This window comes from Lipotes vexillifer, unplaced genomic scaffold, assembly GCF_000442215.2.
Source record: "Lipotes vexillifer unplaced genomic scaffold, Lipotes_vexillifer_v1.1 scaffold498, whole genome shotgun sequence".
Classification (NCBI taxonomy): Eukaryota; Metazoa; Chordata; class Mammalia; order Artiodactyla; family Lipotidae; genus Lipotes; species Lipotes vexillifer.
In genome coordinates, this window is record NW_006793744.1 from 584,923 (window position 1) to 612,159 (window position 27,237).

Here is a 27,237-nt window from a genome sequence, read left to right on the forward strand (position 1 = left end):
ATATATATATATATATATATATTAAAAAGTATCCTTCATTAACATTACCAAGGGAAAGTTAGTAAGTTAAAACAACAAAGAATACGTGAATCAATTTAAAGCTACCTAAATTAACCAGCTGCAAAAAGGAGGGCAGAGGATATAATTACACCATCCCTCTAATATTTCTAGTAGGCAGAGTCAATGAGCTATACAATTGTAAATTATTGGCAGGCAGTCTAAAACTGAATGTGTTAATTTTGTTATCTATCTTCCCCCAAACCAGAACTATGTTATAGTTTGAATTTTATTTTTTGAATTTAGTCCTTTTCTATAATTACAAATGCCAGGCTATAATTTAACATAACAGTAACCTAGAAAAGTCAAACTGAATAGTGACCCTAGGAAACCCGCAAGGAAAGCCCTTAAGTTCTCTATTCATTTTTCTTATAGAATCTGCTCCTGAGCCTTTTAAGTTTCATGCACTTGTAAAAAAGGTACAGATAGAAAACATACAGTGTGACATAATGAATAATCTGCTATAAACTGTACTTAAGTTTATTAGAAATATTCAACAAGAACAAAATTATCTTGTTAAGATCTTAACCCCTTAATTTTAAAAACTCACACTTCTTCTCCTTAATTTGAAAGTTTACTTGTATTGGTATTTTTTTACAGAAGTATTAAAATAATAAATTAGTTTATTAATGACCTTAAAGCTACTAGAGGCCTCTGTGTAAATGTTTAAATCAGAGCAGTGACCTCATTCAGAAGTTATAAAAGTGACAGAGTGACAGAAGACAAAATAAAAGACACTTTCTGAAAATATAGTTAAGAAGAAAGTAAGTGGGTGACAGAGATATTTATATTCTATTTTCAATGTTTAAACTGTATTACATTTAAAACTTACTCAAAATGTTTTTCAACATGGCTACCATTTATTGGAGTAGAAGTAGAAACAATTCAAAAAGAACTAAGGTAATTAGAAAACATATTTTTACAAAGGCTATTTAAGTCCAAGCTAATAGAAGATTCTGTTCACTAAAGAGGAAAAATATTTTTCAGGTGTTGTTAAGTTAACCTACTTGTTTAATAGAATGTTTCCCTTTTAGTTAAAAAAAAAAAAAAGCGGGGTCGGGGGCGGGGAGTTGGTAAAAGGAACCAAAACACTAATAGCACTGATATATAAAAACACTCAATGAATCTCCAGCAGGTATTTTTTGGTTTAATGTGTTCAGGATACTAAACATATTTTAGATCTAAAAATATATCACTCTAGTTAATAATTCAAAATGGTAATACCAAGTAACACAGAAAATACAACAAAACTGTTAGTACTAACAGGGTCAAAATCTGGCGAGGAGGAGAATGTAATCCCAAAACACATCCAATAGATCATAACCCGATTATAGATTAGCACAAGTTCTACAAAATGTGAGTTCAGAATTGTCTATATATAAACTGTATCGTAACTGCCACACAATAGCATGCTATTTTTATTTCATATAACAGCAAAAAGTAATGTCTCTATTATATTAGGTCTGAATTTAAGAAATAGTGATTTAAAAACAATCTAGCTTAAATTGGCAGATAAACTCTTTAAGAGAGCTAAATGTTTTAATTATCATGTATAAGGACCATACCACCAGCTTTTTACTTTTCCCACAAAATAAAAACAACAAATTTGCCGACATATTTCAAAACATACTTTTTAAATTTACCAATTTTAAGTAAGTTTAAAGAATTCTAATACCATAAAAATAAATGAGAGACACAAAACGGTGAATTAGGTAACCTTGCCCTCAAGGCTCTCTATCATACTATTAAAACTATCACTTACAGAAGTTTTCACTGGCTACATAATGCACTGATAGTTTTAGTTATAAATACCAATTGAAATTTGAACCATTTCTTCACCAAAAGAGGCAGAAGTAGTTCATTTAAATAAATATTCCTATTTTTCAAATGTGTGAGACTTACCCGTCTTCGACAAAAGGGGAGGCCTTGGGCAATGATGCTAATGCTAAATATCTTCATCATGGTTTGATGTGGTAGAGGCTCTTTTGCACTTTTAAGATCAACAGGAACCAAGCCATGGTTTAGAGTAGCTTTTCCCGGTTTTGACATTTTAAAACTCCTCTTGGCTGATGAATACTCTCTACATGTAATACAGGCACACTACTAAAAACTCTAACCACCGAATTAAAATATAACTTTCTAATTAAAAAGAAAAGGCTGAGAACCCAAGGCCTGCTGCTTTTGTCTTTCAACCTTCTCCTACCAAATGTCCTGACCTGTCTGAGGCTTGGTGAAGTGCAAACTATCCTAGAATAGCCAGGAGTTATAAACTACTGAAGTGAAAGCTCCTGCTCCTGCCAGTCAAACAGCTGGTGAACCTCCCATACAAAGTCAGTAATGTGAAGACAACCAAAGCAGGGCTGTGCTACAGGGTCCCTTTGAAAACTTCTCCAGTGACTAACCTAGGTATTCCCTAGAAAGTGAAAGTAAACTTGTCTTTACAAAAATCCAAAAGATAAACATTGTATTTTCTCTTAAATATTTATTGTCTTCCTCACCCAAGTATCAGCATTAATATTTTAGGAGTGTTTTGAATCGTGCTTCAAATTTTAGGACAGTGTTTATGCATGCTCAAAAAATACAAACATATATTTGTTCTATCTTAGACATATTCAGAATGAGCACTATATTTTCAAGTGTTTATCTTAAGCATGCTCTCTTTTCCTCTTCCATATGTACCAGTCTTTATATCAAACTAAGACATTAAATCAACTGAAGCTCTCAATAGCTATTAATATGCACTGCAGGTTAATTTTACCAGGAGACATTTTAGTTGTTTGCAAATTTCAGTTTAATCTCTACAATTCTGCAACACTTAGTGATTCCACTTGAAAGTATAACAGTAATGTGACTGATTAAATATATTTAAAAACCCAAGTATTTATGAATGTAACCTGTGTTGGGAAGTAATTAGAGTAAAATGAATAATAACTAACCAGTTCATCACAAATCCTTAGGGCTTCATTTCTTTAACATGTCATAGTCAGATACATCTTCCTAAAACATGGAGACGGAATGTGGTGTACAATACACTCCTCAAGAACTTTCAATGGTTCCCCAAAGCCTAAGATAAAGTTTGGAGATGAAGACTCTCCTTAAAGTGGCCCCAAACTCACTTTTTCGGAATTATCTCAAATATTTCCCTAAATTAACTACTTATGCCATGCTAATTAATCTTTATGCTACATTTCATTTCCAAGCCCAGGAACTAGAACATTATGATGATTTAAAAAAAGCCTAGTGTGAGAATTGATAGTAGTTTTAATAGATAGATAATAGATGTGAACTATCCATTCACAATGCTCAGCTAATGTTTGTTCTCTCCTTCCATTCTATTTTTTTCTTCCAACAGCCAGTCATCTCACTTATCTCTCCTTCCACCTGCTTTTATGGATTTTTATAAGTGGGAATTTAGAATGTGATATGGAGAGAGTTAAAAAGGAGAATGTCAGAAATGGGTGGTCTCTTCTTTGACTTTGGTGAGATCTGTCTTACTAAATACACGAAGTGGGTTGCTGGGAAGTCAATCCACACACAAGAAATACCCCTAGTCCTACCAAGATGCTACTTTCTTTAAGTACACCTTTCTCTGATATCACAATTTAAAATGTAGTTGAAAATGCAAAATCATTAAGCAGAGAAGAAATTTTTAGTTACACAAAAGTAAAAAATTGAATTCCTCCAAAGTAGATATGTAAATGATCAATAAGTACATGTAAAGATGCTCAATTTCACTAATAATTAGAGAAATGCAAATCAAAACCAGAACCATACTGTACACTCATTATTACGGCTATTATTTAAACACAGATACATACAAATATGTGTTGGCAACGATGTGGAGAAACTGGAACCCTTGTGTACTGTTGGTAAGAACGTAAAATGGACAGAGCTACTGTGGAAAATACGGAGAGTCCTCAAAATATTACTATGTGATCCAGCAATTCCACTTTTGGTTATACACCCCCAAAGAATTGAAAGCAGGGCTCACACAGATATTTGTACAACCATGCTCATAGCAGCATTATTCACAACAGCCTAGAGGTGGAGACAACCTAAGTAACCAATAATGGATGAATGCGTAAAAAAAATGTGGTACATACACATACAACGGAATATTATTCAGCCTAAAAAGGAAGAAGATTCTGACACAACATGGATGAACCTTGAATATATAATGCTAAGTGAAATAAGTCAGTCAAAAAAGGATATATATTGTATGATTCCACTTATCTGAGGTCCCTATAGTAGTTAAATTTATAGATAGAAAGTAGAATGGTGGTTGCCAGGGGCTCAGGGGAGAAATGAATGAGGTGTTAGTATTTAATGGGTACAGAATTTTTGCTGGAAAAGATAAAAACTTCTGGACATGGATAGTGGTAAAGGTTGCACAACACTGTGAATGTACTTAATGCTACTGAATTGTACACTTAAACATGGTTAAAATGGTAAATGTTATGTTATGGGTATTTAATCACAATACAAAAATTGTTTTAGTAAAAACGTAAATGACTAAGAATACAACCATAACCACTGAAAAAACCCAACAGAGATCTAGGGATAGGAGAGAGGGTACTGGAAATCTGTTAAGTTGATACAGTACAACAAGGTGAGACTGATATCTGAGATAAGGATGTCTACGGCCCCACTAGACTACTTACTACCTTGCAGAATGAATGTCTCTAGCCTCATTCTAATCTCAGCATCTCCTCTGGTGCTCACTTTATTCCTTGACACAATTTTTTTTTTTTTTGGTATAACATAACCTTCAGTCATATTGTGTCTGTTTCTCCTTCTTAGAAAAATCCCTTTGTTGAGGCAGCTCCCATGGAATGCCCCCTCTCCAAGTTACTATCAGGGTCACTTTGTTAGTATTACATATAGTTTTAGGTAGACATTCTTTATTCTCAAAAAAATTCTGTCTCAGTGATATCTTTGAATCAGTTAGTTAATTAACCCCTCAAGATTCATTTCTTGATACCACATAGAAGATGTAATTTAAACTATGTGTTATTTCAATCCAGAAAAATTAGAAGAGTGTACTTTATTCCGCAAATTTAACATATTCTGCAGAGAAAAATGAATCAAACAGATCAACTCCAATTTTGACTTTCACTTAATAAAGATCACCATACTGAAAATTAGTTTTCACTTTTATACTGAAATTTATAATAACATGTATTTATACTGAAATTTATAATAACATGTATTTACAGGTAGGTAGTTTGAAGATAAGGATGATATGAACCTCTCTTGGAGTCTGATCCTAAAGCAAGGGAGGGGGAGGAGATTGGAATTGAAAAGAATTTGGATTAGGAAAATTAAAACTAAAATATACATAAACTACTTATGAAAGGGCAGAAATTACTATGAAGTAAAACTAGTTTTTCATTTTTAAGAAATTATTTATGGTAAAAATCAGAGTGAAAATTAAAGCAGTCTTGTATATTAAATGTATACTAAATGTTGTGTTTTAGACTAGATACCAAGTTTTGGTAAATACAAAGTGGTGGCATTCTAATTCAACTCATTTTTTAAATTGGTAAGTAGCTGCCCTCAACTGGATAGTACAGAGCACTGCAACTCAGGCAAACGCTAAATCAAATTATGTGTCTTTAACAATATACTTTTGTGAAAGAGACATTATTAGTGATTGAGCAAAGTGAGTACTAATTTCCAAACTACCGAGTTTCATCTTTTTTCTGAGGATTCAAGTTAACAGTACTTCTAAAGCAATGCTCTAAATCAGCATGGAAACATTCAAACTACAAAATCTTCAAATACAGAAGAAAACCGTAGTCAGTGAGCGAAGCTGAAGACAATGCGTAGGAGAGCCTCAACTGCTAATATTTTAAAATGCAGCTAGTTCCACGCGTTCAAGAAAAAATAAAGTCTTGGTCTCAATGATCCTTTTAAAAGTATTTAAGATAGTCTTAATTATTAACCCCCCCCACCCAAACTGAGACTTTTCAAAATAGACAAGCTCTTTTTAAGATGATATCAATAAATATTATGGGAGTATAATACAGTAGGTAGGAATATTAATGCTGGAGTCAAACTGCCATAGTTCAAAGCCTGGTTCTACCACTTATTAGTGGTATGTCCTTAAATCAATGCCTCTGTGCCTCAATTTCATCTATATAGAACCTACCTCATAGGACAGTTATGAGGATTACAACAGTTAATATAAGTGAAACACAAAGAACACTGCTTCACATTTAGTAAGTGCTCAATACTGTTAGCTGCCATCACTACTACTACTAGGATAAAAAAAAAATCACGTAGAGCTTTGCAGATTACATTTCAACCTTAAAAATCACTAAGAAAGCAAGCAAAGATGCAAAATCCACCTATAATAACTTTGGAGTATAACATTTTAAAACACAATCACCTACAAGTTTTAGAAAGACTTCCTAAATTCTGTCAAGATTTTAATCTAAAAGTTAAGCTGTAGCATCTTAGTAGTTGTGCCTTGGCATTTTAAGACTTCAGGTATCACTATCCATCCAAGAAGAACTCAACATTGGGGAACTTGTGATAAAGAGAAGATCTCTACACAAGATATTTGGCCTGTTTATCACTCTCTGATTTTTCTTTCTTCTAAAAGTTTGTAGGGCTTCCCTGGTGGTGCAGTAGTTGAGAGTCTGCCTGCCGATAGGGGACACAGGTTCGTTCCCCGGTCCGGGAAGATCCCACATGCCGCGGAGCGGCTGGGCCCATGAGCCATGGCCGCTGGGCCTGCGTGTCCGGAGCCTGTGCTCCGCAATGGGAGAGGCCACAACAGTGAGAGGCCCGCAAACCGCCAAAAAAATAAATAAATAAAAGTTTGTATTAGTCAAAGATGATTATATATAAATGTTGCATGTAACAAAATATCACCAATACAGTATTTCTAAAATGTATTACAGTTCCATACACTCCAATTCTCTTACAACAATGACAAAAAGATTTATAGTAGTTTATTCTGGATTTCTACCATTTCTTACATTCATTATTATACAGAAGGCTAGGATTTAACTGCTCCAGATCAAAGGCCACAGCATAAAGATTTTGTTTTTCATAAACTATTTTTGAATCAGCTAAAACAAATCGCTTGGAAGATACAAGTTTACCTACAAGTATTTATGATTTTAACCAAAAGTTTTCAGTCTCACATCAAAAAATTTTGACAGGGAGACTATCAGCATACACCATTTAAATTCAGTATTATTTATTACTTCTGTGAATTTAAGCAACAAGTGACTTACTCTTCTTTAGAAACAAAAGAATTCCAGATTCTAAAAATTAACACCACTCCTAAAGTGAAATAAATGAGAATCAATATCCTTTTGAGATGAAAATACGGTACTATAAAGAGCATACTCATTTATTCTGGGATATAGAGTGAGACAGATTATTCTCTGTATCTAAGTTATTGTTTTTAGTCTTTCCTAACACTTTAGATACCAGAGCATTAAAAGTTATCTCCCTAGTCTAAGCAATTCATGTACAAAGATAGAACAATTTAAAAACAGAGAAAAATGATGATGAATCAAGAAATTAAGTTCTTTGCTTAATGATGAACAGTCAAGCTTGTATTAGAAACAACTGCAAAAAAACAAAAAACAATTGCAAAAAAAAAATCCAAATAACTTATCGTACTTTAATTGTAGAAACTAAAAGCACAATTAAATTTACTATGAAGGAAAAACTTAAATATATGGCATTCCTCTTAAAGTTTTATTATTCATAAAAGGCATAAGTCAAATGAACAGAAATGTTTTATAAAAATTAAAATCACATTCAAAACATTTCCTTAAAAAATTCTGAAACATTTAAATGCTCAAAGTGTTCCTAAGAAAGATTACAACATCTAATTATAATGCATTTAAGATATTATATTCATGTAAACATTTAATGAGTCATATACCTTATTACTGTACTTCCTTGCTAATTTTCTTTATCCAGGGACTTAGTGTAGCCCCTAAGTGCATGTAGCCCCTAAGTACTTAAGAGAAATTAGCTTGGGTTCTAAAGCAGCACATACAGTTTATATAAGTGTTATAAAAATGTGACCTGGTAATTAGACATTTGCAAAATAAAAGCATTACATATATACATATATGTGTAGCATTTTCAAAATAAGAATGTTACAATATCAGGTTTTATATAGTATTGGAACTGCTTTGATTTGTATAATCAAGGTCTGATTGCTGGACATTTAGGTTATTTCCAAATTCTGCTGGAAAATTCCAGTTAATTTTTTTAAATTGGCTGAAAATAAAGTTACAAGGTAAAAACTATAAAAAAAACAACCAAAAAAGTCCTTAAAAATTAAATATAATGACACCATTGCATAGTGCACTAGAAATTCCATGACTCAAAAAACACCAACTATTTACTCACTTATTTACAACTAAATTCATTTACAATTAAATTACTCTTAATTATTGCCTCAATCAACTTTCAGCCAAATTACCTGAAATTAATACTCCAGGTAAACTTACCAGTATACAAAAAATATAGGGTGAACTTTAAGTTCTACTTTCAGCTCTACCACTAATCAGTGACCTTAGGTAAGTCTCTTAAGCTGTCTCAGATTTCAGATTTCTAGAATGAGGAATGAGGAGGTTGGACAAAATGATTAAGAATGAAGTCCCTTACAGCTTTAAGATTATATATACTACAGTTCTAATAGCACCGAGTATAGCACCTTCTTGTAATGTGTTGGACTATCAATTTGGTGAGCCTTCCTTTATTATAGTTTAGTAAGTAGTTACAGTTTCACATAATATATCCAAATAAAATTCACTGCTTCAATTTATTTGTGTGTATAGCTTCTAAAAACAGGCATCTATCCTTGTGTTGTGAATATATATTAATGTTGCATAACAATAAGAAAACATTTTCAATGGAAAAAAGTTACAGGCATAAATGATTTTTTAAAACATGATTTTAAAAGATGAAATTCAAGATAAGGATCTTAGAATTTTTCTGATTCCATATTATTCCATAATATTTTTAACTTACTTTTCCTTTCCTATTTACCATAGTGGCATGAACAGTGACATTCAGAGTATATTTGATTTTTTTTAATGAGTAAACTTTGGATTTTATTCCCATATTTTGTCTGAAAACTTTAGTTGTTAATATCAAAATGATACTTTTCCTCACTCTTTCATTAAACATTTAAAGAAATATTTGTGATAAAACAAAGATCCAACTATTGGATTGAATTTTTTAAGTATTTCAGAAATGCCCAGTATGAAGTCCTCAACGACCATAACATAACTTGCCTCAAGATTAAGTTTAACTCTTACAGTCTGTGCTGGGTTACCCCAGCTGTTAAATCGGTCTTATACAGCTGCTCTCCAAGAATTTAGCAGATGATTATTATAGTTACACCTTTAAGTCAACAATGACAAAAATGACATAGTAATTACAGGTATTTCAATCATGCAAAAGCCTCATGTGATGACAGAGTGATTTAAAAGCAACTTAATTTTCCACAATTCTCAAAATAAAATTTAAGTGTAACAAAGAGGACAAAAACTTCTTTAATATCAGATTTTTAAGGTTTATGATTTATTACTTTTATGAACAAGTTTAAGCATAAAAGTTTCATTAACCTTTCAGTTAAACTAAATACAATTTATCAATCATTTATCTCTCTCGTAAAAATTCTGAAAAGTGTTATAGGCCAGGGAGTAATAAGTAGGGACATAATACTATTCATTCCTTTAAAGCACAGTAAGTAATGTAGGTGGTTTTTTTCTGCACTTAAAAAAAATTAAACTAAGCTATAACGCAGGAAGTTCACCAAATTGATGGCTTAACACACTGTAGGAATGTAGCCTATGAAAAATAAATGGACATGTAAGATATTTGACAGTGTTAACAATTTAAGAAAGTAAAACAGTAAGGAGGGGGGGAGATAATTACATTCCATACGCTGTTGAGTTTTTGATGCAATTATAAGTAAAAATCAATTGAGTGAGGTGAACATAGTTCCATGACTTCAGTAGTATAATTTTCAATAACATGCTATTAAAGCATATGAGTCTTAACAATATTCACTGAATAATTTATTCATTATAAATATTCATTTGTCAATATTCACTTCAGCATCAAATTTAAGTATAGAATTACTTTAAGCATAGAAAATACTTTAATATAGAATTAAGCTGTAGAAAATACATATTTAGGGTCTCATTCTTGGATGGGCTGACAGTTGACACCACTGGCCTTTTTACGTTGTCAAAATTACATATTCAGGGACTTCCCTGGTGCTCCAGTGGTTAAGAATCCACCTTCCAATGCAGGGGACGTGGGTTCGATCCCTGGTTGGGGAACTAAGATCCCACATGTTGCAGGGCAACTAAGCCTGCGTGCTCTAGAGCTCATGTGCCACAACTAGTGAGCCCACGTGCCGCAACTACTGAGCCTGAGCACCATGACTGGAAAGCCCACGCACCACAACTAGAGAGCCCATGCACCGCAACTAAAGAGACCATGCACCACAACTAGAGAGGCTGCATGCCACAACTACTGAGCCCATGTGCTCTGGAGACCATGCACAACTAGAGAGAAGCCCATGCGCTTCAATGAAGAGCCTGTATGCCACAACAAAAGATCCCGCATGCCACAACAAAGATCGCGCATGCTGCAACTAAGACCCAATGCAGAAAATAAATATTAAAAAATCACATATTCAACAAAATACACCATCTGATAAACACTGACTGAAGTTTAAATTAAACTGACAGTCCAAGTTTTCATTCTTTCCAATAAATAAAACACTGTTTATCAAGAAACATTAAAAACAAAGAAAAAACAAAACTCAATCCCTATAATTCTTGATTATGCCTGAAACAGAAAGATCTTGGGATGGAAGGAGGAAGTCTATGGATAGTAGGAGACTATCAGAGATCAATAGGAGATATAAAGGAAGTATGCAGCTACAGGGCTTAGAAAAAATATATATTATTTCAGATTGGTATAATGATATGAGGGAAGGATAAAAGACTGACAGAGTTCCTAGTAGATCATGATTTCTTTCACTTAATTATCATGACAAGACTGTGAGGTATCATTAGTCTACATTTTAAGGAATTACATTAAGATACATATATTATATATGAAATCTGTTTTAATGAGCCTGATTTTTATGAAGTACAAATGAAAAACAAAAACAGAAAGTTCTAAGAGCAAAGATATTATGACCTTCTATAGTACACTGTGTGTCTCAAAGATGGTCACAGCAATATCCCACATCTTCGCATGCTCTTCTTACAATGTCCTGCGACACTCCTTCCACTGAGAGGTGAGTCTGTTTCAACCAAGACAGAATGCGATTTCCTAGGCTAAGTCATACAAAGGAGATTCCATTTCTATCTTGCTTGTTGGAATACTCACATGGTAGCTCTGTTGTAAGTAGTCTGATTGCCCTGAGGTCACCATGCCATGAAGAAGCCCAAACTAACCCGGGTAAAAAGACCATATCTGGCTAAGTCCTGAAACTATATGAAGAGGAGATTTTTGGCTAGACCCCAGCTAGCTGTTCTAGCCCCCTGGTGTTCCACCTCCAGCCACCATCTGACTGCAACCCCGAATCAACAATGCCCAAGTGAGCCCTTCCTAAATTCATAACCTACAAGAATAATGAGAAATAATAAAATAATTGTTGCTTGTTATAATCATAAATCTTTGGGGTGACAGGTGGCAATAGATAACTGAAACATCTTACAAAACAAGAAGCTCCAAGAACACCGGTTTACTGCTGTAATATGATAGTCATCCTAGTAGAGTTTTAACTTCAAAATTTAACAAGAATGGGAAAGATAACAGGTGAGCTAGAATGAAAATTTAAACGAGTAGGTATTTGGAGGTTGGTAAAAGCTTTGGTGACAAATTCCCACCTTGATAATACCCATTAGAAATGTGGTGTTTAGCAAATCTCTGTCTATTTTAATAATAAACTTGACAAAAGGTTACATATTACTTCGACTTGGATCTTCATCCAAACTAGTTTGACATGTGACAAATAAAGAAAAAATCAACTTACTTTTGCATTTCCTACAGTCATGCTTTTTTCGTCATTCTAAGCAAACTCAAATGACTAGAGGAGCACTCAGGTAAAATAAAGGAGAAAAACAGATCAGGTTTAAGGCCTGGAAAGGCCATTTAAAAGGTGCCGTTGATGTTGTCATGTAAGCATGGGAACCCAGTAAGGACAGACAGTCCACATTTGCAAAAGAAGGTGAAGAATCAATATTTTTAGGTGAACTCTCCAGATTTTTAAGTGTTGGCAACATATTTAAATTTGTTAAAAAAAAAACACTATATAAGACACTAGTTTGCAATCTCTGCTCTGTTCTTCTCTGGAGTAAAGAAGCATAAAAATATAATAAAGATTAAATATAAGATTACTGATATCTAAATGATATAGAATAATGATTCTAAATGTTTTAATCTTCTTTTCTATACCTGTTAACAGAGTGAAATAAGAAACAAATCAGAAAATTGAAAATTTAAGTGATAAACATTACAGATGCACCTCAGCATATTTAATGTTTTCACTCATTAGACCGTAAGACAGATGGCAGTATATTGGTAAAGTACAAACAATTCACTCTTAACAATTAAATTTATAATGCTGACATATAAAACCAACACCTATAGCTAAGCAAATGAATGACTCTTGGCACTTAGCTCCCAAATTCACCAGTATTTTCTTCATACTTCCATTTCTCATTTGCATTTGATTTCAATAACCAGCAACTGCCATTTAAGACCAACCAGAAACACAGAAAAAAAGCATTTTTCACCTTGAAAGTAAAATATCTTCTAAAAGCAATTGTTACTCTAAAGCACAGAAGCTACCTTTAATAGTACCATCAGCAAAGACCACTGAACAGAAGAACATGGTACATTTCAACAAAATAAATCCTTTTCTGGACGCCCCCCCCCAATCTTATACATTATTTTTAGCCCTGGCGATCTATGAAAATAATCATCATTCTTCTATTTACATTTCATATAATTAGAGGTTAAGGTTTATATGCAAGGTGCTACTCTGACAATAATTCTTACTATTAGGAGCAATTGAGTTAATATTGAACATCAGATACATCCAGTAGCTTATACCAACATTTTACAAAATGTGTTTGCTAAAATATATCCTAAGTAGAGATCATTTTAACTTGACTGAAACTATTCTTCCATTTGTAAAGACGGCTTTCATTTGTTTACAATACTCTCTTAATTATGAAAATGTAGGTATTTCCTATAGTACCAAGCAGTAATTCTAGAATTTCTACAGAAGTACCAAAGAGAATTTTCCCTTGCATATATCCCAGCTCCCCAGCTATTCAGTTCAAGAACTAACATTATAGAATAGAACTAGTCCTCATGTGAGGAATCAAAGCCCCAGGACTACCAAATGTACTTTTAGGTTTTCTTTCAAATTCCTTCTAGGTTCAACATTAACAATCAATTAGGAAAACAAACACCCATCAGAGAGCTAACGTGCTTCACAGTTAGTACTAACAAAATTTACAGTACCAAACAGCTGAACACTAAAAGTCAAAGTAATTCAGGCAAAAATTAGTGGAATAGTTTCAACCCACTTAAGAGAGTTGATATCTTTGAAACCAAAAATATTTTGCATAGCATTATCTAGCCTGGACTAGTTTGTCAAGCTAGCTTTAGCATAGTCTTTTAACACTACAATAAGTCTTACAAGATATAATACTTAACACTTATTAAGGACTTAACTATCTGCCAGCTACTTTCTAAGTACTTTACGAACATTACCTCATTGAATCCTCTCAATAATACTGTATTATTATGATACTACTATCATCCTTAAAATAACTATATAACAGCAGTTAACAGTTTGCCCAAGGTCAAAGTGCCATGAAGTGACAGACTGTGAAAACACAGTCTGACTTCAGAGATCACGATCTCTACTTACCAGTATTTATAAGCACTGATGCATTTGTTATAGATGTTATGCTTATTGAGGGCACTGTTTACTGAATCACTCATGAAGTCCCATGTGAGAAATTCCTTTTATATAATGTTAGGAAAAGGGGTGCGTGTGTGTGTGTATGTGTGTGTGTGACTGACATGTTTTCTCGTGAGAGGACTCAGCACTTTCTCCTCTTAATTTTATCACAAGGAAGCAGAGAGACTAACAGTCCAATGTTGTGCAAACTTTAGTCTACATTAGAATCACGTGGGAGCCTGTTAAAAATACATATCCCACCCTTAGAGATTTGGTTAAGTAGTTCTGCAGTGTAAGCCAGCAACTTGCACTTTTAGTAAGCATTCCAGATATTTCTGATGGGTCACACTTTAAAGAATACTGGTCCTTATGAGTGGCCAACCTGTAACCTATGAACAGCTTACTCCAACTCATCATAATTCATTCCTTACCTCTTCTCATGGCCTTGTCTTCATAGTCTACTCCACTATTTTCCCTGGCTCTGATTTTCATGTACACTTGATTATTTTATTATATGTGTTTCTCCTATATATAGGTCACCTCAAATTCCTTGTGAAAGTTAGGATACATATTTCTTTCAAACGAGGCTAATTCATTTGGCAGTTCAATACCTAAAACCAGTATATTAAATTCATAAAGCAAAAAGTCTGTAGGTCCCTGCTAAAACACTTAATGGGCTCTGCATATGGTGCTCTCCCACTCCAACCAACACAATGCCCTTAATGGATCTGCACTAGATGCAAACTATTTTACTTCTGCAATGAGTGATGAATAGCACACTCTTCTTCCACATATAATGTCTAGGGGAAACGGGTGGTCTATAGGTCAAACCAGCCCACAGAAACGTATTTGAAAAATATGGATGCCAACATACAAAAAATTGAGAAATTATCATCGAAAAATCTGGAATTCCAGTGACTTTTGAAAAATTGGAAAATATGGCAATATCAGTATCCCAATTTTCAGTCATCCCCTTTATCTAGAGATGCTTTGGCTCCCCAGGTCTTATATTTAGTCTATTTCATTCGTTTAAATTACCTTTCTGGCCCCTATGCCTTGAGTTTGTGTCTCCTATAAATTGTGATGGGGGAAATGAGATTAAGAAGATTTTCTGGAAGAAAATCATTTCAGTGTAGTCCAGGAATCACTGCTGGAAACTAGTTACAAGACAGGTGAATGGTATTCTAGAAACATTTCTAGTACTCATACTAACCAGATTTTTCCAAACCTTTGTGAAATACCCCATACCCTCAAGCCTGCACTTGCCCCTCCCCCATTAACCTTTAGAAACATAACACCCTTATGGTGGTTGTATGCATTTACAGTAGTACTGTGCCCCATGCCTTCCTCTCCCCACTCCCATAAAAGCTAGGATCAAATTGTGGCACATCTTAGAAGGAAAATGGCAATTCTTCTGGTGCTCAGTAATGTTGCTAAATTGAACAAAATTTTAACTAGTAAGCTAATGTTTCCTCCAGAAACATGTTACAGAGGCAGGATTTTAATGTCTTCAATCCATCAAGAGCATCTAATACCTCTCCTTCTCTAGGAAGGAGAAGTTCAGGTGTTTCTCACCATATCCAGATACTGATCTGGCTTTTTTCCCACGTTTTACACTACTGACCATTTAACATTCTCCAAATAAATTATTCTATTAGTAGCTAATTTCATTATCTGAGCAAAAAGATCAGAATTCTAGCTCAGTGTTTAATCACTTAGGCTAATGTTAGCTGTAAAAATACAGCAATAAATGCGGTTTTCAGAAAATGGTAATGATTCCAAAAAAAGCAAACATATACAAAATATAACTTTATCAGTTAGAGAATACTGTTTATCATAGCAGTGACTAAGTTGAAAAGAAGTTCATCAATATTCAAAAGGACTAACTCCTCAGTGTAATTTAGAATTAAAGATTGAAGTTTTGTCACTTCATTATATTGATAGAAACTAATCTGAGGAAATAATTTAAGACATTAAAATTAACAAATACAAAGAAGAGCAACTCAAAAGATAAGGTTCTTTGAAGTCCTTAACTATTATTGCACCTTCTCTCTGTCACATGATCAGGCCCTCCTCTAGGTATAAACAATGTGTTTCTGCTGAGTTCATTCTAATCTTCCTTCACAAAGAGGGAAGTATAAATAGTAGCTGAAGAGAAAATGCCCTTATTTTCCCTCCAAAACATAATATAGAAATTAATAACGAGCAGTGCTCTTTAAAGTATGTCTGAGGGGGAAATAAAACTTTAACCAAGGCTATACTTAAGATGTTGAATTTCCTTTTTAGAAGCTATCAAAGATAAATAGCAATCCAGAGGTCAAACGTGGCTCAAAGTCAGTGTTTTTGGATCCTGCACAAATGTGCCCTGCGGTTCGTAAGAGCCTGAGCAATCTTACTGGCTCAGTCATGACTCTTTCTTCACTCATTCACACCACCTGTTTGGGAATTGTAGATTATATTTCTCATTTATTCACCCCAAGCAACTAAAAGAAATTGAGGAAGAAGAATCATCTGCTCAAATATTCTTTAGTTCAGGATGATCTGGCTCTATGCTGCAATATTACCTTCTATGTTAACAAAAGAGGAAATCAAAACAAGAAAGATAGTCTTGGACTGGATGGATCATTCTTTTCTCACATCCATGATGAGGATGCCCAGAGCAACTAACAATGACAAGACTTTTGTTTTTAATGCACTTATGTGCATATACTTGAGAAAATTTCAAAAAGCATACACATATTCCCAAAGCACAGTAAGTTTCGCACATATGTACTGTCATCCCAAGGCTCACTTTCTGTTCACTTTTTGTTGGCACTGTTGTTTTAAAATAGCAAAATGAATATATGCTAGCTGCTGGTTAAAAAAAAGGACAACACTAGGTATCTCACATATTATATGACAGAGCACATAACTACTCCAAATATTAATTTCTAATTCTGAGCAAGGAATAGTGTACTAGAACACAAAGTATAAGAGACAAAAGCACTTACTAACTATACTTAAACACGTTAAAAGCAACAATAAGGTACCATATGGCCCTCTAGTGTTCAATGAAGAAACAGATGAATTCTTAATTCTTATATATGACATTTCATAGTAAAAAAATAATACTTTCTCTGATTTACTAAGTATGTTAAACATGTCCATGTGTGACTTCTACAAAAACCCAAATAGGTTGTATCTGCTGTGGCTTTAATTCTACGTGCTTTCTTTTGAACTACCATCCATGTTTAGAGTATCCAAAAGATTCTGAAAGAATTCTTAAATGTTTTTAAAGACTTTCCATAAAAAAAAAAACCCAATTCTAAACAGAGAAGAAACAACATTTCTCAATTAAAACTAAACAGTATTAAATTTAAGGAAATTTTCAAAGAAGAAACAAAAATAAGTGTCATGACTACAAATTAGGTAGGTATTTAGAACACACCTAATCCATATTCTCTAGCCGTATTTTCCTTTCTCTGTATTCTACTTCCATAATTCACCCAAATTGGTTTTTCTGTTTATCATAATTTATAGATGACAGACATTCATTATAGCAACCAAAGCAATGAAATACATGAAAACTGTATTCCCCAGAAGAGAGGTCAAAGATGGGATTGAGATTTTAGGACAAGAGTCAGAGTAAAAAAGTAGACTCAGAGGAGATTAAGATTGTAAGCACTGGTGAAAAATTGATTATTATTTTTTATTACATAAAATTGATTATTACTGTCTTAATCCAGTTGGTGAAACACTAATTTCAAAATGGACCTAAGTTTATTACATGTTTTAAAAATATATATTTATTGTTTATATATTGGAGTTTTGTAGGGGGAAGGTGGGGACTGGTATATGAGCAAGATCTAAAATATACTCCTAGCTCTGTCATTCACTTCCTATAACTTTAAGCAAATAATATTTCCGAGTTAAAACTTCAGAAACCACAGAAAGATCTGAAGTTCTTGTACTTGGTATCAAGATCAATCCTCCAAATGTCAAGGTAGTAAGTTGACTACAGCCTAGAAACTCTACAAATGACCCCTCAAAGTACCACTTAGCCATCAGTAAATCACTAGAAAAAGACAGGATATAAACAAAGAAAATTTAAACAAATTTGCCCAATATTAACCCATATAGGTATGTGGAATACATTCAAATAGTCACCTAGAAAGGTTCTATAATTACTTCTAAAAATTCTGCCACTATTCAAAAAAGTTACAACTCATTTTCATCTCTTTACAACCTCCCATCACTAATTCCTATCCTATAGGTCTCAGCCTAGCTTTCATTTCCTCACTGAAGATATCACTGATTTAATTATTTGAATGTGGATGCATATGTGTTGAGAACTACAAAAGTGGGAGGGACAATGAAAATGCTCGAAGACAGAATTTTAATACAAAATAATCTTAGTAAACAAGAACTTGGGGACTTCCCTGGTGGCACAGTGGTTAGGAATCTGCCTGCTAATGCAGGGGACACGGGTTCGAGCCCTGGTCAGGAAAGATCCCACATGCCGTGGAGCAACTACGCCCGTGCGCCACAACTACTGAGCCTGCGCCCTAGAGCCCGTGAGCCACAGCTACTGAAGCCCACGCACCTGAAGCCCATGCTCCACAACAAGAGAAGCTACTGCCATGAGAAACCCACGCACCGCAATGAAGAGCAGCCCCCGTTCACCACAACTAAAGAAAGCCCAAGCATAGCAACGAAGACCCAACACAGCCGAAAATAAATAAATAAATAAATAAATAAATTTTTTTTAAAAAGCAAACAAACAAGAACTTGGTAAAGAAGCCAAACTGTGAACTCAGTGAGGATGGAGGCACGATAGCAAATAACAATAGAAAATCTAATAGGGACAAATTTAAAGTCTTGTACTTAGGTTCAAAAACCTAGAAACATTCACATTAAGTGGAACAGGATTAAACTAGACTGTGTTTATAAAAATACCTAAGATTTTGTTTTCTGAAAACTGAATTCAATTTTTAAGCATTTTCTACATGCAAAGTACAAAGTCCTGTAAGACACAGCAGAATCTTAGAGATACAATCTGATGAATCAATCATCTAGAGAATCAACAATCTAAATATATATAAATTTTACAAAAAAAGCTGACTACAACTATCACAATATAAGTTAAAAACAAAGACCTAATGGAGATACAGAATTTTGCTCGGAGTTCTGCGAAATATTTGTAAAGGAGGTAAGATTTGAAATGGATCTTAAAAAGAAGGACAGAAATTTGAAAGAGGCTACAGAGGGAAGAAGACATTTAAAAGAGAAGGAAAAAGCTTAAGCAAAGGTATCAAAGTAGTCTGAATTCCTCTCCTCTCAGAAATGTCAAATAAACTGCTGCTGCTGAGGTAGAGAGTAGGGCAGAAACAAGCTGAAGGAAATAAGATCAGGAGCAAGGCAAGGGTGTCTTCTCTCACTACTGCTTTTTGACATCATACTGGGAGTCCGAGCAAATGCAATAAGACAAGAAAAAGAAATAAGGAACATGCAGATTAGGAAGGAAGAAATAAAACTGTCTTTATTCACATATGACATGATCATCTATGAAGAAAATCAGAAAGGATCAACAAGAAAAAAACTACTGGAACTAATAAGTGATCATAGCAAGGAATCACTTTCCTATATACCAGCAATAAACAAGTAAATTTGAAATTAAAAATGCATTACCCTTTACATTAGCACCCCCCAAAATGAAATAGTCATAAATCTAACAAAACATGTCCAAGGTCTCTATGAGGAAAACTATAACTCTCATGAAAGATACCAAAGAACTAACTAAATGGAGAGATAGTCCATGATCTTAGATAGGAAGACTCATTATCAAGATGTCAGTTTTTCACAACCTGATGTATAGATTCAATGCAATCCCAATCAAAATCCCAGCAAGTTATTTTGTGGATATTGATAAGCTGATTCTAAAGTTTATATAGAGAGGCAAAAGACCCAGAATAGCCAATTCAATACTGAAAGAAAGCAACAAAGTCAGAGGCAGAGGACTGACTAATCAAGACAGTGTGGTATACAAACAGAGCTACCATATGACCCAGCAATCCCACTACTAGGTATATACCCTGAGGAAACCAGAATTCAGAAAGAGTCATGTACCAAAATGTTCGTTGCAGCTCTATTTACAATAGCCCGGAGATGGAAACAACCTAAGTGCCCATCGTCGGATGAATGGATAAAGAAGATGTGGCACATATATACAATGGAATATTACTCAGCCATAAAAAGAAACGAAATTGAGCTATTTGTAATGAGGTGGATAGATCTAGAGTCTGTCATACAGAGTGAAGTAAGTCAGAAAGAGAAGGACAAATACCGTATGCTAACACATATATATGGAATTTAAGAAAAAAAAATGTTATGAAGAACCTAGGGGTAAAACAGGAATAAAGACAGAGACCTACTGGAGAACAGACTTGAGGATATGGGGAGGGGGAAGGGTGAGGTGTGTTAGGGCGAGAGAGAGACATGGACATATATATACTAACAAACGTAAGGTAGATAGCCAGTGGGAAGCAGCCGCATGGCACAGGGAAACCGGGTGGTACTGGTAGAAGAATAGACAAATCAACCAAAGGGACAAAATGTCCTCATTTTCCTTTCCAAACTTGTCTTCTTGATAATGCACAAGCATTTCTCCACAGTAAGTAGGTCTTAAAACTTGTAATAATTAGCTTATCATCATTTAGGTTCACCTCTTATCATGCTGGAAGGAATCCTTCACTGATCACAAGAGCAAAGATGCATGTCTCAACTGGGGAAGAAGAAAACCAGTAAGCAAATGAATAAGCAAAAATATGCAAGGGCAACACTGGATAATCCCTGCCTTGCTTATGATCATGTCACCAATGGTGATAATAAGGATGACAAAAATGACACATATGTTAGCACAACTTTTTAACACTTGAAAAGCATTTCACATTCATCATGTCATTTCAACTCCACACAACCCTTTGCAATAAGGTCAGGTATCCTATTCATGTTTAATGATGAAGAAACTGAGGCTCAAGGAGGTTAATGGATGAGAGAGAACAGGTAAGCCTTCTTACCTCCTATTCTTTTCAGCACACAAGTCTGTCTAATATTACCTGCCTAACCTATACACCAGGGTTGTGATTCAACAGAGGAAAGCTATCCAACAATGACTTCCACAGGTCATGCTGGGGAAAGATGTTGTGGATACAAAAAAAAAAGTAACAAAATAAAGAACCCAGAAACAGACCTACATTACATTATAAATATAATCAACTGACTGATCTTTGACAAAGGAGCAAAGGCAATAAAATGGGACAAAGATAGCCTATTCAACAAATGGTACTGGAACAACTGGACATGCACATGCAAAGACTAACTCAAAATAGATCATAGACCTAAATGTAAAACACAAAACTATAAAACTCCTAGAAAATGACATAGAAGAAAACCTAGACGACATTAGATATGATGAAGACTTTCTAAATACAACACTAAAGGTACAATCTATGAAAGAAATAATTGATAGCTGGACTTCATTAAAAACTGCTCTGTGAAAAACGATGTCAAGAGAATGAGAAGACAAGCCACTGATTGGGAGAAAATACTTGTAAGAGACAATATGATAGAGTCCTGTTATCCAAAATATATAAAGAACTCTTAAAACTAAACAATAATAAAACAAACAACCTGATTAAAAAACAGGCAAAAGATCTGTACAGACACCTCACCGAAGAAGATATACAAACGGCAAGTAAACATATGAAAAGATGTTGAATATCCTATGTCATTAGGGAATTTCAAATTAAAACAACAATGAAGTACTACTACATGCTTATTAGAGTGGCCAAAATCCAAAACACTGACAACATCAAATCCTGGCAACAGGAACTCTCATTCATTGCTGGTGGGAATGCTGAACGGTACAGCCACTCTGGAGGAGTTTGGCAATTTCTTACAAAATTAAACATACTCTTACCATACTATCCAGCAATCATGCTCATTGGTATCTACCCAAAGGAGATGAAAACTTCTGCCTACACAAAACCCTGCACATGGATGTTAGAAGCAGCAGAAATGAGAAACAGTATATACACTGACCCTAGCTATGCAAAATATGTATCCATGTGGTTAAGAACTGGCAAGTAATACATAAAAATTTATTCACTAATTATTTAGTGACAAATTATTAGGTATATGGGTGCCTTACACATGATAAGTACTCTTAGGCAAGATAAGAAATCAAAGGGCTTGAATAGGAGGGAGATAGGAAAAAAATTTAATATAATATGAAATGAGTCATAATAAATATAGCATGGGAGTAGAGATTAAGATAGGGAAACTCTTGCGGGGGGATAAAAACAGATACTAGCTGGCTTTATGGGTTATTTTCCTGTCCCCCTCCTCCCAAAATTACTGTTTCATTGAATTTTCAAATTTTAACAAAAGTGCAACTTGGACCCAGAATGAGATCTAGGTTCAAATTCCTAGCTCCACTACTTACCACATGACTGACCACTGACGAATTACTTAACTTCTCTTCACTTGTTTCTCACCTCTAATATGGAGATAAAACTCAGAACCAACATAACAGGACTGCTGAGATTAAATGAGGTTATATATGGAGAGTATTTAGCAGTGTCCTAGCACATAGTAAATAGTGTTCAATAAGTGGTTTATTAGTAGTAGTAGCATTGTTATCAGTGCAGCTTGCCATTGCACTGATGAGGTTCAGAGTAAGAACAGGGAACAGTCTGGCTCTACTACACCTGAGCAGGACCTCCATTGACTACAGCATACAACACCTCAAGATCAATTTGTCCAGAGAAGGGCAACCAGGATGGTGATCCTAGAAAACATGCTGAAGGCATTAAGTCTGGTGAGAAGATTATGGATGAATATGACAGCAGTCTTCTCCTATAAGAAAGGCTGTTACTGCTCTACATGGAAGAGGAAGGACCAAAGAAAGGTAATAGACGTCCACATAAAGAACTGTCTAAAAATACAACGCTACTCCACACTGTAGTATTCCCTAATGATGACTTCATTTTCAAGCCCAAGTCTCTTGATAAAGCTACTGGACACAGGTTTGGACTTGGTGATCTCAAAGGTCCCCTTCAGATTCTATCTCAGGAGACTTAAAACTAGGATGTAAAACCTAAGCAGTTTAAATATATTAATCAGTTTGAAGAAATGAAGCGTTGGGACCAGGGGAGGGGAGGAAAAGCACTGGTGACTTCCTGGTAAAGCACTGCAGAATTATATTTTAAAAGATGGATTCTGAAATTGCTCACAGGATGTTTAAATGAAAGATATTCATGTTTCAGGGACAGCCAAAAGTGCTGCCAAGGCTACTCTAAGTAACTCTAAAGAAACCATATATTAAATAAATGTCTTGAAAACAAAGAAAGATACCACCATGCTAACTACTACTCCTCTAATAATGTGGTAAGGTGACCTTAGAGAATTGCCAGCATGGCACCTGAGTCCTAGAGAGGTGAAGAATTGGTTATTCAAAGAACTCTTAAAGATTTCATTGCTTTTTTCCCAGTATATTCAGCTGCATTTTCATGAAGAGATCACTATATAATGCCCTTACTTGTGAAAGACGTCTTTTTATCCAGTCTTCCACTGGAGCATTATACATTATGGAAGTTATCTAAAAGACTAAGTAAGTAGAATAAAAACTGGTTTCTAATAGATATAGTTTTTTTCCCTAATAAATAATAGTAATATATGCCTGTTATAACAAGCTTGGGAAATTCTGAAAAGTATATAAGAAAAAACAGAAATAACTCAACCACATTCAGAGATAATTTCTAACATTTGGTTTAATTCTTTCTGATCTTTTCCCATGCATATATATAGATTATTGTATGTTTATTTCATAGTTAGGATCATATTATATACATAGTTTTGAGTTCTATATTTTTAGTAAATGTTATATTTTTAAGGTTTTCCTGTTATTAAATTTCCTTTAACAATATGACTTTTAATGACTGTATGAGTTACCCGCAATTGATTTCTGCATCTTAGCAACATAGTTCTTAAACTAGGGTTTTAACTTCTCCTCCGGGGAGTCAACTGCTAATTGTTATTATAATGTTCCTCAATGTAACTATCTTTATAATGAATATCTGAGTTTTAAACTAAACTTAAATGGCATGCTTATTTATAATTTATAGTCTAGCTTGGGTACATCTTAAGAGGTGAGATGAGAATTGCTCACATTGCAATCTGTGAAACTTCAATTCTCAACCTGAATCAGCACTAGAGACAAATACATCAAATTTCTACTGTTCAAAAAATAAAAGAATTAAATGTCAACTCAAGACAAAACTTACCGCAAGAGTCACAAGGTAACACCAAATGAACTGTAACATACAGAACCAACAACGGGTTCAAGGAATTGAATTTTCTAATTCTAGGATGGTGTAAAGATACAGATGGAATTTGGCCTGGAATTTGAAGGATCTGGCTAGAGTTTATTAAAAGCAAGGGGAGAAATGGAGATGAAATCAGGTAGAAAAAAATTGGTAAGATTGTGAAACACTTCAAGTGTCCACCTATGGATCTGGCTTCATCAGTGGGAAATGGAGCACCAGATACTTAAAATTGAGTTTACTGATCCATACAGAACAAAAATTCATTTTAAAAAATTCATCCAATAATTCAGACTGGCAACACATTGTCAAGGACATGGCATTATAGCCTGGTGCAAACAGAAACATTAAGCAAAGATGCTCTTAAGATTTTTAAACATGACTCTTCAATTTTTATCTTATAAGTGCCTGGGGGTAAGAAAAAGGAAGATCAAGTGTTCATATGTGTTAAACTCTTCAGCAAATCCACAGACTTAGACAATAAGAAAAAGTCAAACCATTTTTTCACCAAATGAACAGAAGACTAGGATATTAAGAGACTAGAAAATCTAAAGAGGAAAATTAAAAACTGGTAGGAAGAAATACATACAGTAGTAGTTTTAGCTTTCAGTGGACCGCTCAGGTGACAATGCCCAAGAGACAGGTAGAAATGCAGGACTGAGGCCTGGGTGAATGATGGGCCCTTGAGACTTAATTTTGGAGTTACCTACCAAAGTAAAAACAGAACCCCTTTATCCTTTTCATACCCTCTTCCTTATCACCAACAAAAACAACATTAATAAACATCAGTTCATTTTAATTATATATATATGAAACAATCTGCCTCAGGAACATTTGGAGTATAACTATTTTTGGTATTTGTGGATACTTCAGAGAAGGTTATCATCTGCATAAAGTACAAATCAATGGATTTGTATTGATTAAAAATTAAAAATTTTTATTGAAAATTTTATTTATGAAAAGGATAAAAAAAATATTATTAAAATTTTTTTAAATTCTCCATTCTGTGGGAAGATTTGTTTTGGTCTATAATTAAAATCCATAATTAATTAATTATTTGCAGTGAACAGGATAACAGATTTAAACATGACCAACAATGAGAGCTATTATGGTTTAAAATAATGTTAATAAGTATTTTTAAAACTGCACTAACAGGAAATAATTAGAAATTGACCATAAACTAAAGTTCATTTTGGCATCCAGTTGTAAAATTCACAAAGCATTTAAAGTATACAGATGTTTTAAAGAAGAAAATTTAGAGAAACTGACAAATTCTAATAGAAGGAAATGATGCCTACCTATCAACTAGGACAATCTGTGAAAAGCATCCCCGTGGAAATTTGTTCTATTCTTATTTTTATCAGAGATCAGCCCAGCTTATTATAGTATGCTCCCACTCCTCCTGAGCATCCTTTTAAAAGTATTTATCTATTTCTCTATTAATAACTGTTTCCACTAGAGGGTGATATGATGACTAAACACTAAAGGTCATAAAAAGTATATAGACTGATATCTTCTGTGGGGAATGAAGTGTGTTCTGTGAGATTAGGGATGAAGGATAAGAGACAGACAAAATGAGGTCGCAGGCTTACATCTGCAAACTACTTGCGTGTCCCAGGCACTACACTACTTGCTTTACATAAATTATTTTACTCAATCCTTACAAAAACCCTCTGACGTAGGTATTATAGTCTTATTTTACAGATAAGGAAACAGTTCAATGAGATTACATACTTATGGCATATAATGAGTGGCAAAATCAGAATTCAAGTTCAAGTCTGAAAAGCTCTTTTCACTCTACTAAGTTAGGGGAAACCCATCTCCTCCAGTGTGTCCCCTTCCCTCCACTTCCACCCTCTCCACATGTTTAAAATTGGGTTAAACTGGGCTGAGTGAATGTTTCCAGTCTGTCCTCCTTCACAAATGCAGGAGGCATGGCTATTTGTTGGGCTATGTTTCCTAGTGGATGTTATTCAAGATGACTGCTCTCTGGACCTCTCTCCACCTAACAGAATTTAAACTTTGGTTCTTTGTCTTACAAGAATAAGACAAGGCCAGGGACTTCGTGACACGGCCATCGCTCTCTAGAACTCTACCTAAATAAAGTAGAATTTAGAACCCTATTTGATTTCAGTTGTTACCCACATTGTCCTACAAAGTTTGCCAGTACGTCTGGCTCAAGGGAGTAGCTGAAAGATGCTGGACTAGAAACAAAACTGTAATTTTGATCCCCTGACTGGTTAGTAATCCTTGTCCCTAGCTCCTCTATTGTTTTCAATCTAGAGACAAGAAAGTCTCAGGCCTCTTATACACTAACATACTGCTTCTTTGAATATATATATATTTTTACTAAACACTTATTTCTTATTTAAGGGAAAAAGGATTTAAAAAAAAACTGCTTAGGGACTTCCCTGGCAGTCCAGTGGTTAAGACTCTGCGCTTCCACTGCAGGGGGTGTGGGTTTGATCCCTGGTTGGGGAACTAAGATCCCACGTGCTGTGCAGCACAGCTAAAAAAAAAAAAAGCTTAGTTACCAGGAGAAATCTAACAATCAGGATGACAAAAAAGATACATTAATTTGAGATAAGGAATGAAGTTATGTGAGAACAAATAAAATGCACTATGATAGACATGGAAGAAGCAGAAATTGGTGCTCAAACATGGTTCTCTTCATGAAAAGATCAGGAGGATACAAGATCTGGCCTGATGGTAATCTCATTTGCTTTTCATTTTAGTAGAAAATGAGTTGATACTCTACATTAAACATGGAAAAGAAGTCTTTAGTATGGGCTGGGCATCTCTTCAGGAAACAAGATTAAAAAAAAAAAAATA

General features: G+C 34.3%; 1 protein-coding gene across 3 annotated transcripts in view; it reads right to left on the bottom strand.

The window, feature by feature from the left end:
- Nucleotides 1-27,237, bottom strand: part of FBXW7 (F-box and WD repeat domain containing 7) — a 209,189-nt gene that overhangs the window by 62,162 nt on the left and 119,790 nt on the right. Inside the window, exon 1 of one of the 3 annotated variants that reach the window (XM_007466705.1) lies at nt 1,960-2,282. The exons of the other annotated variants lie outside the window; for them this stretch is intronic. Within the exon in view, the coding sequence (XP_007466767.1) occupies nt 1,960-2,106 (147 nt within the window). The 5' untranslated portion in view covers nt 2,107-2,282. Of the gene's footprint in view, nt 1-1,959; nt 2,283-27,237 lie in introns of those variants that run through there. 3 annotated transcript variants of the gene reach the window in all.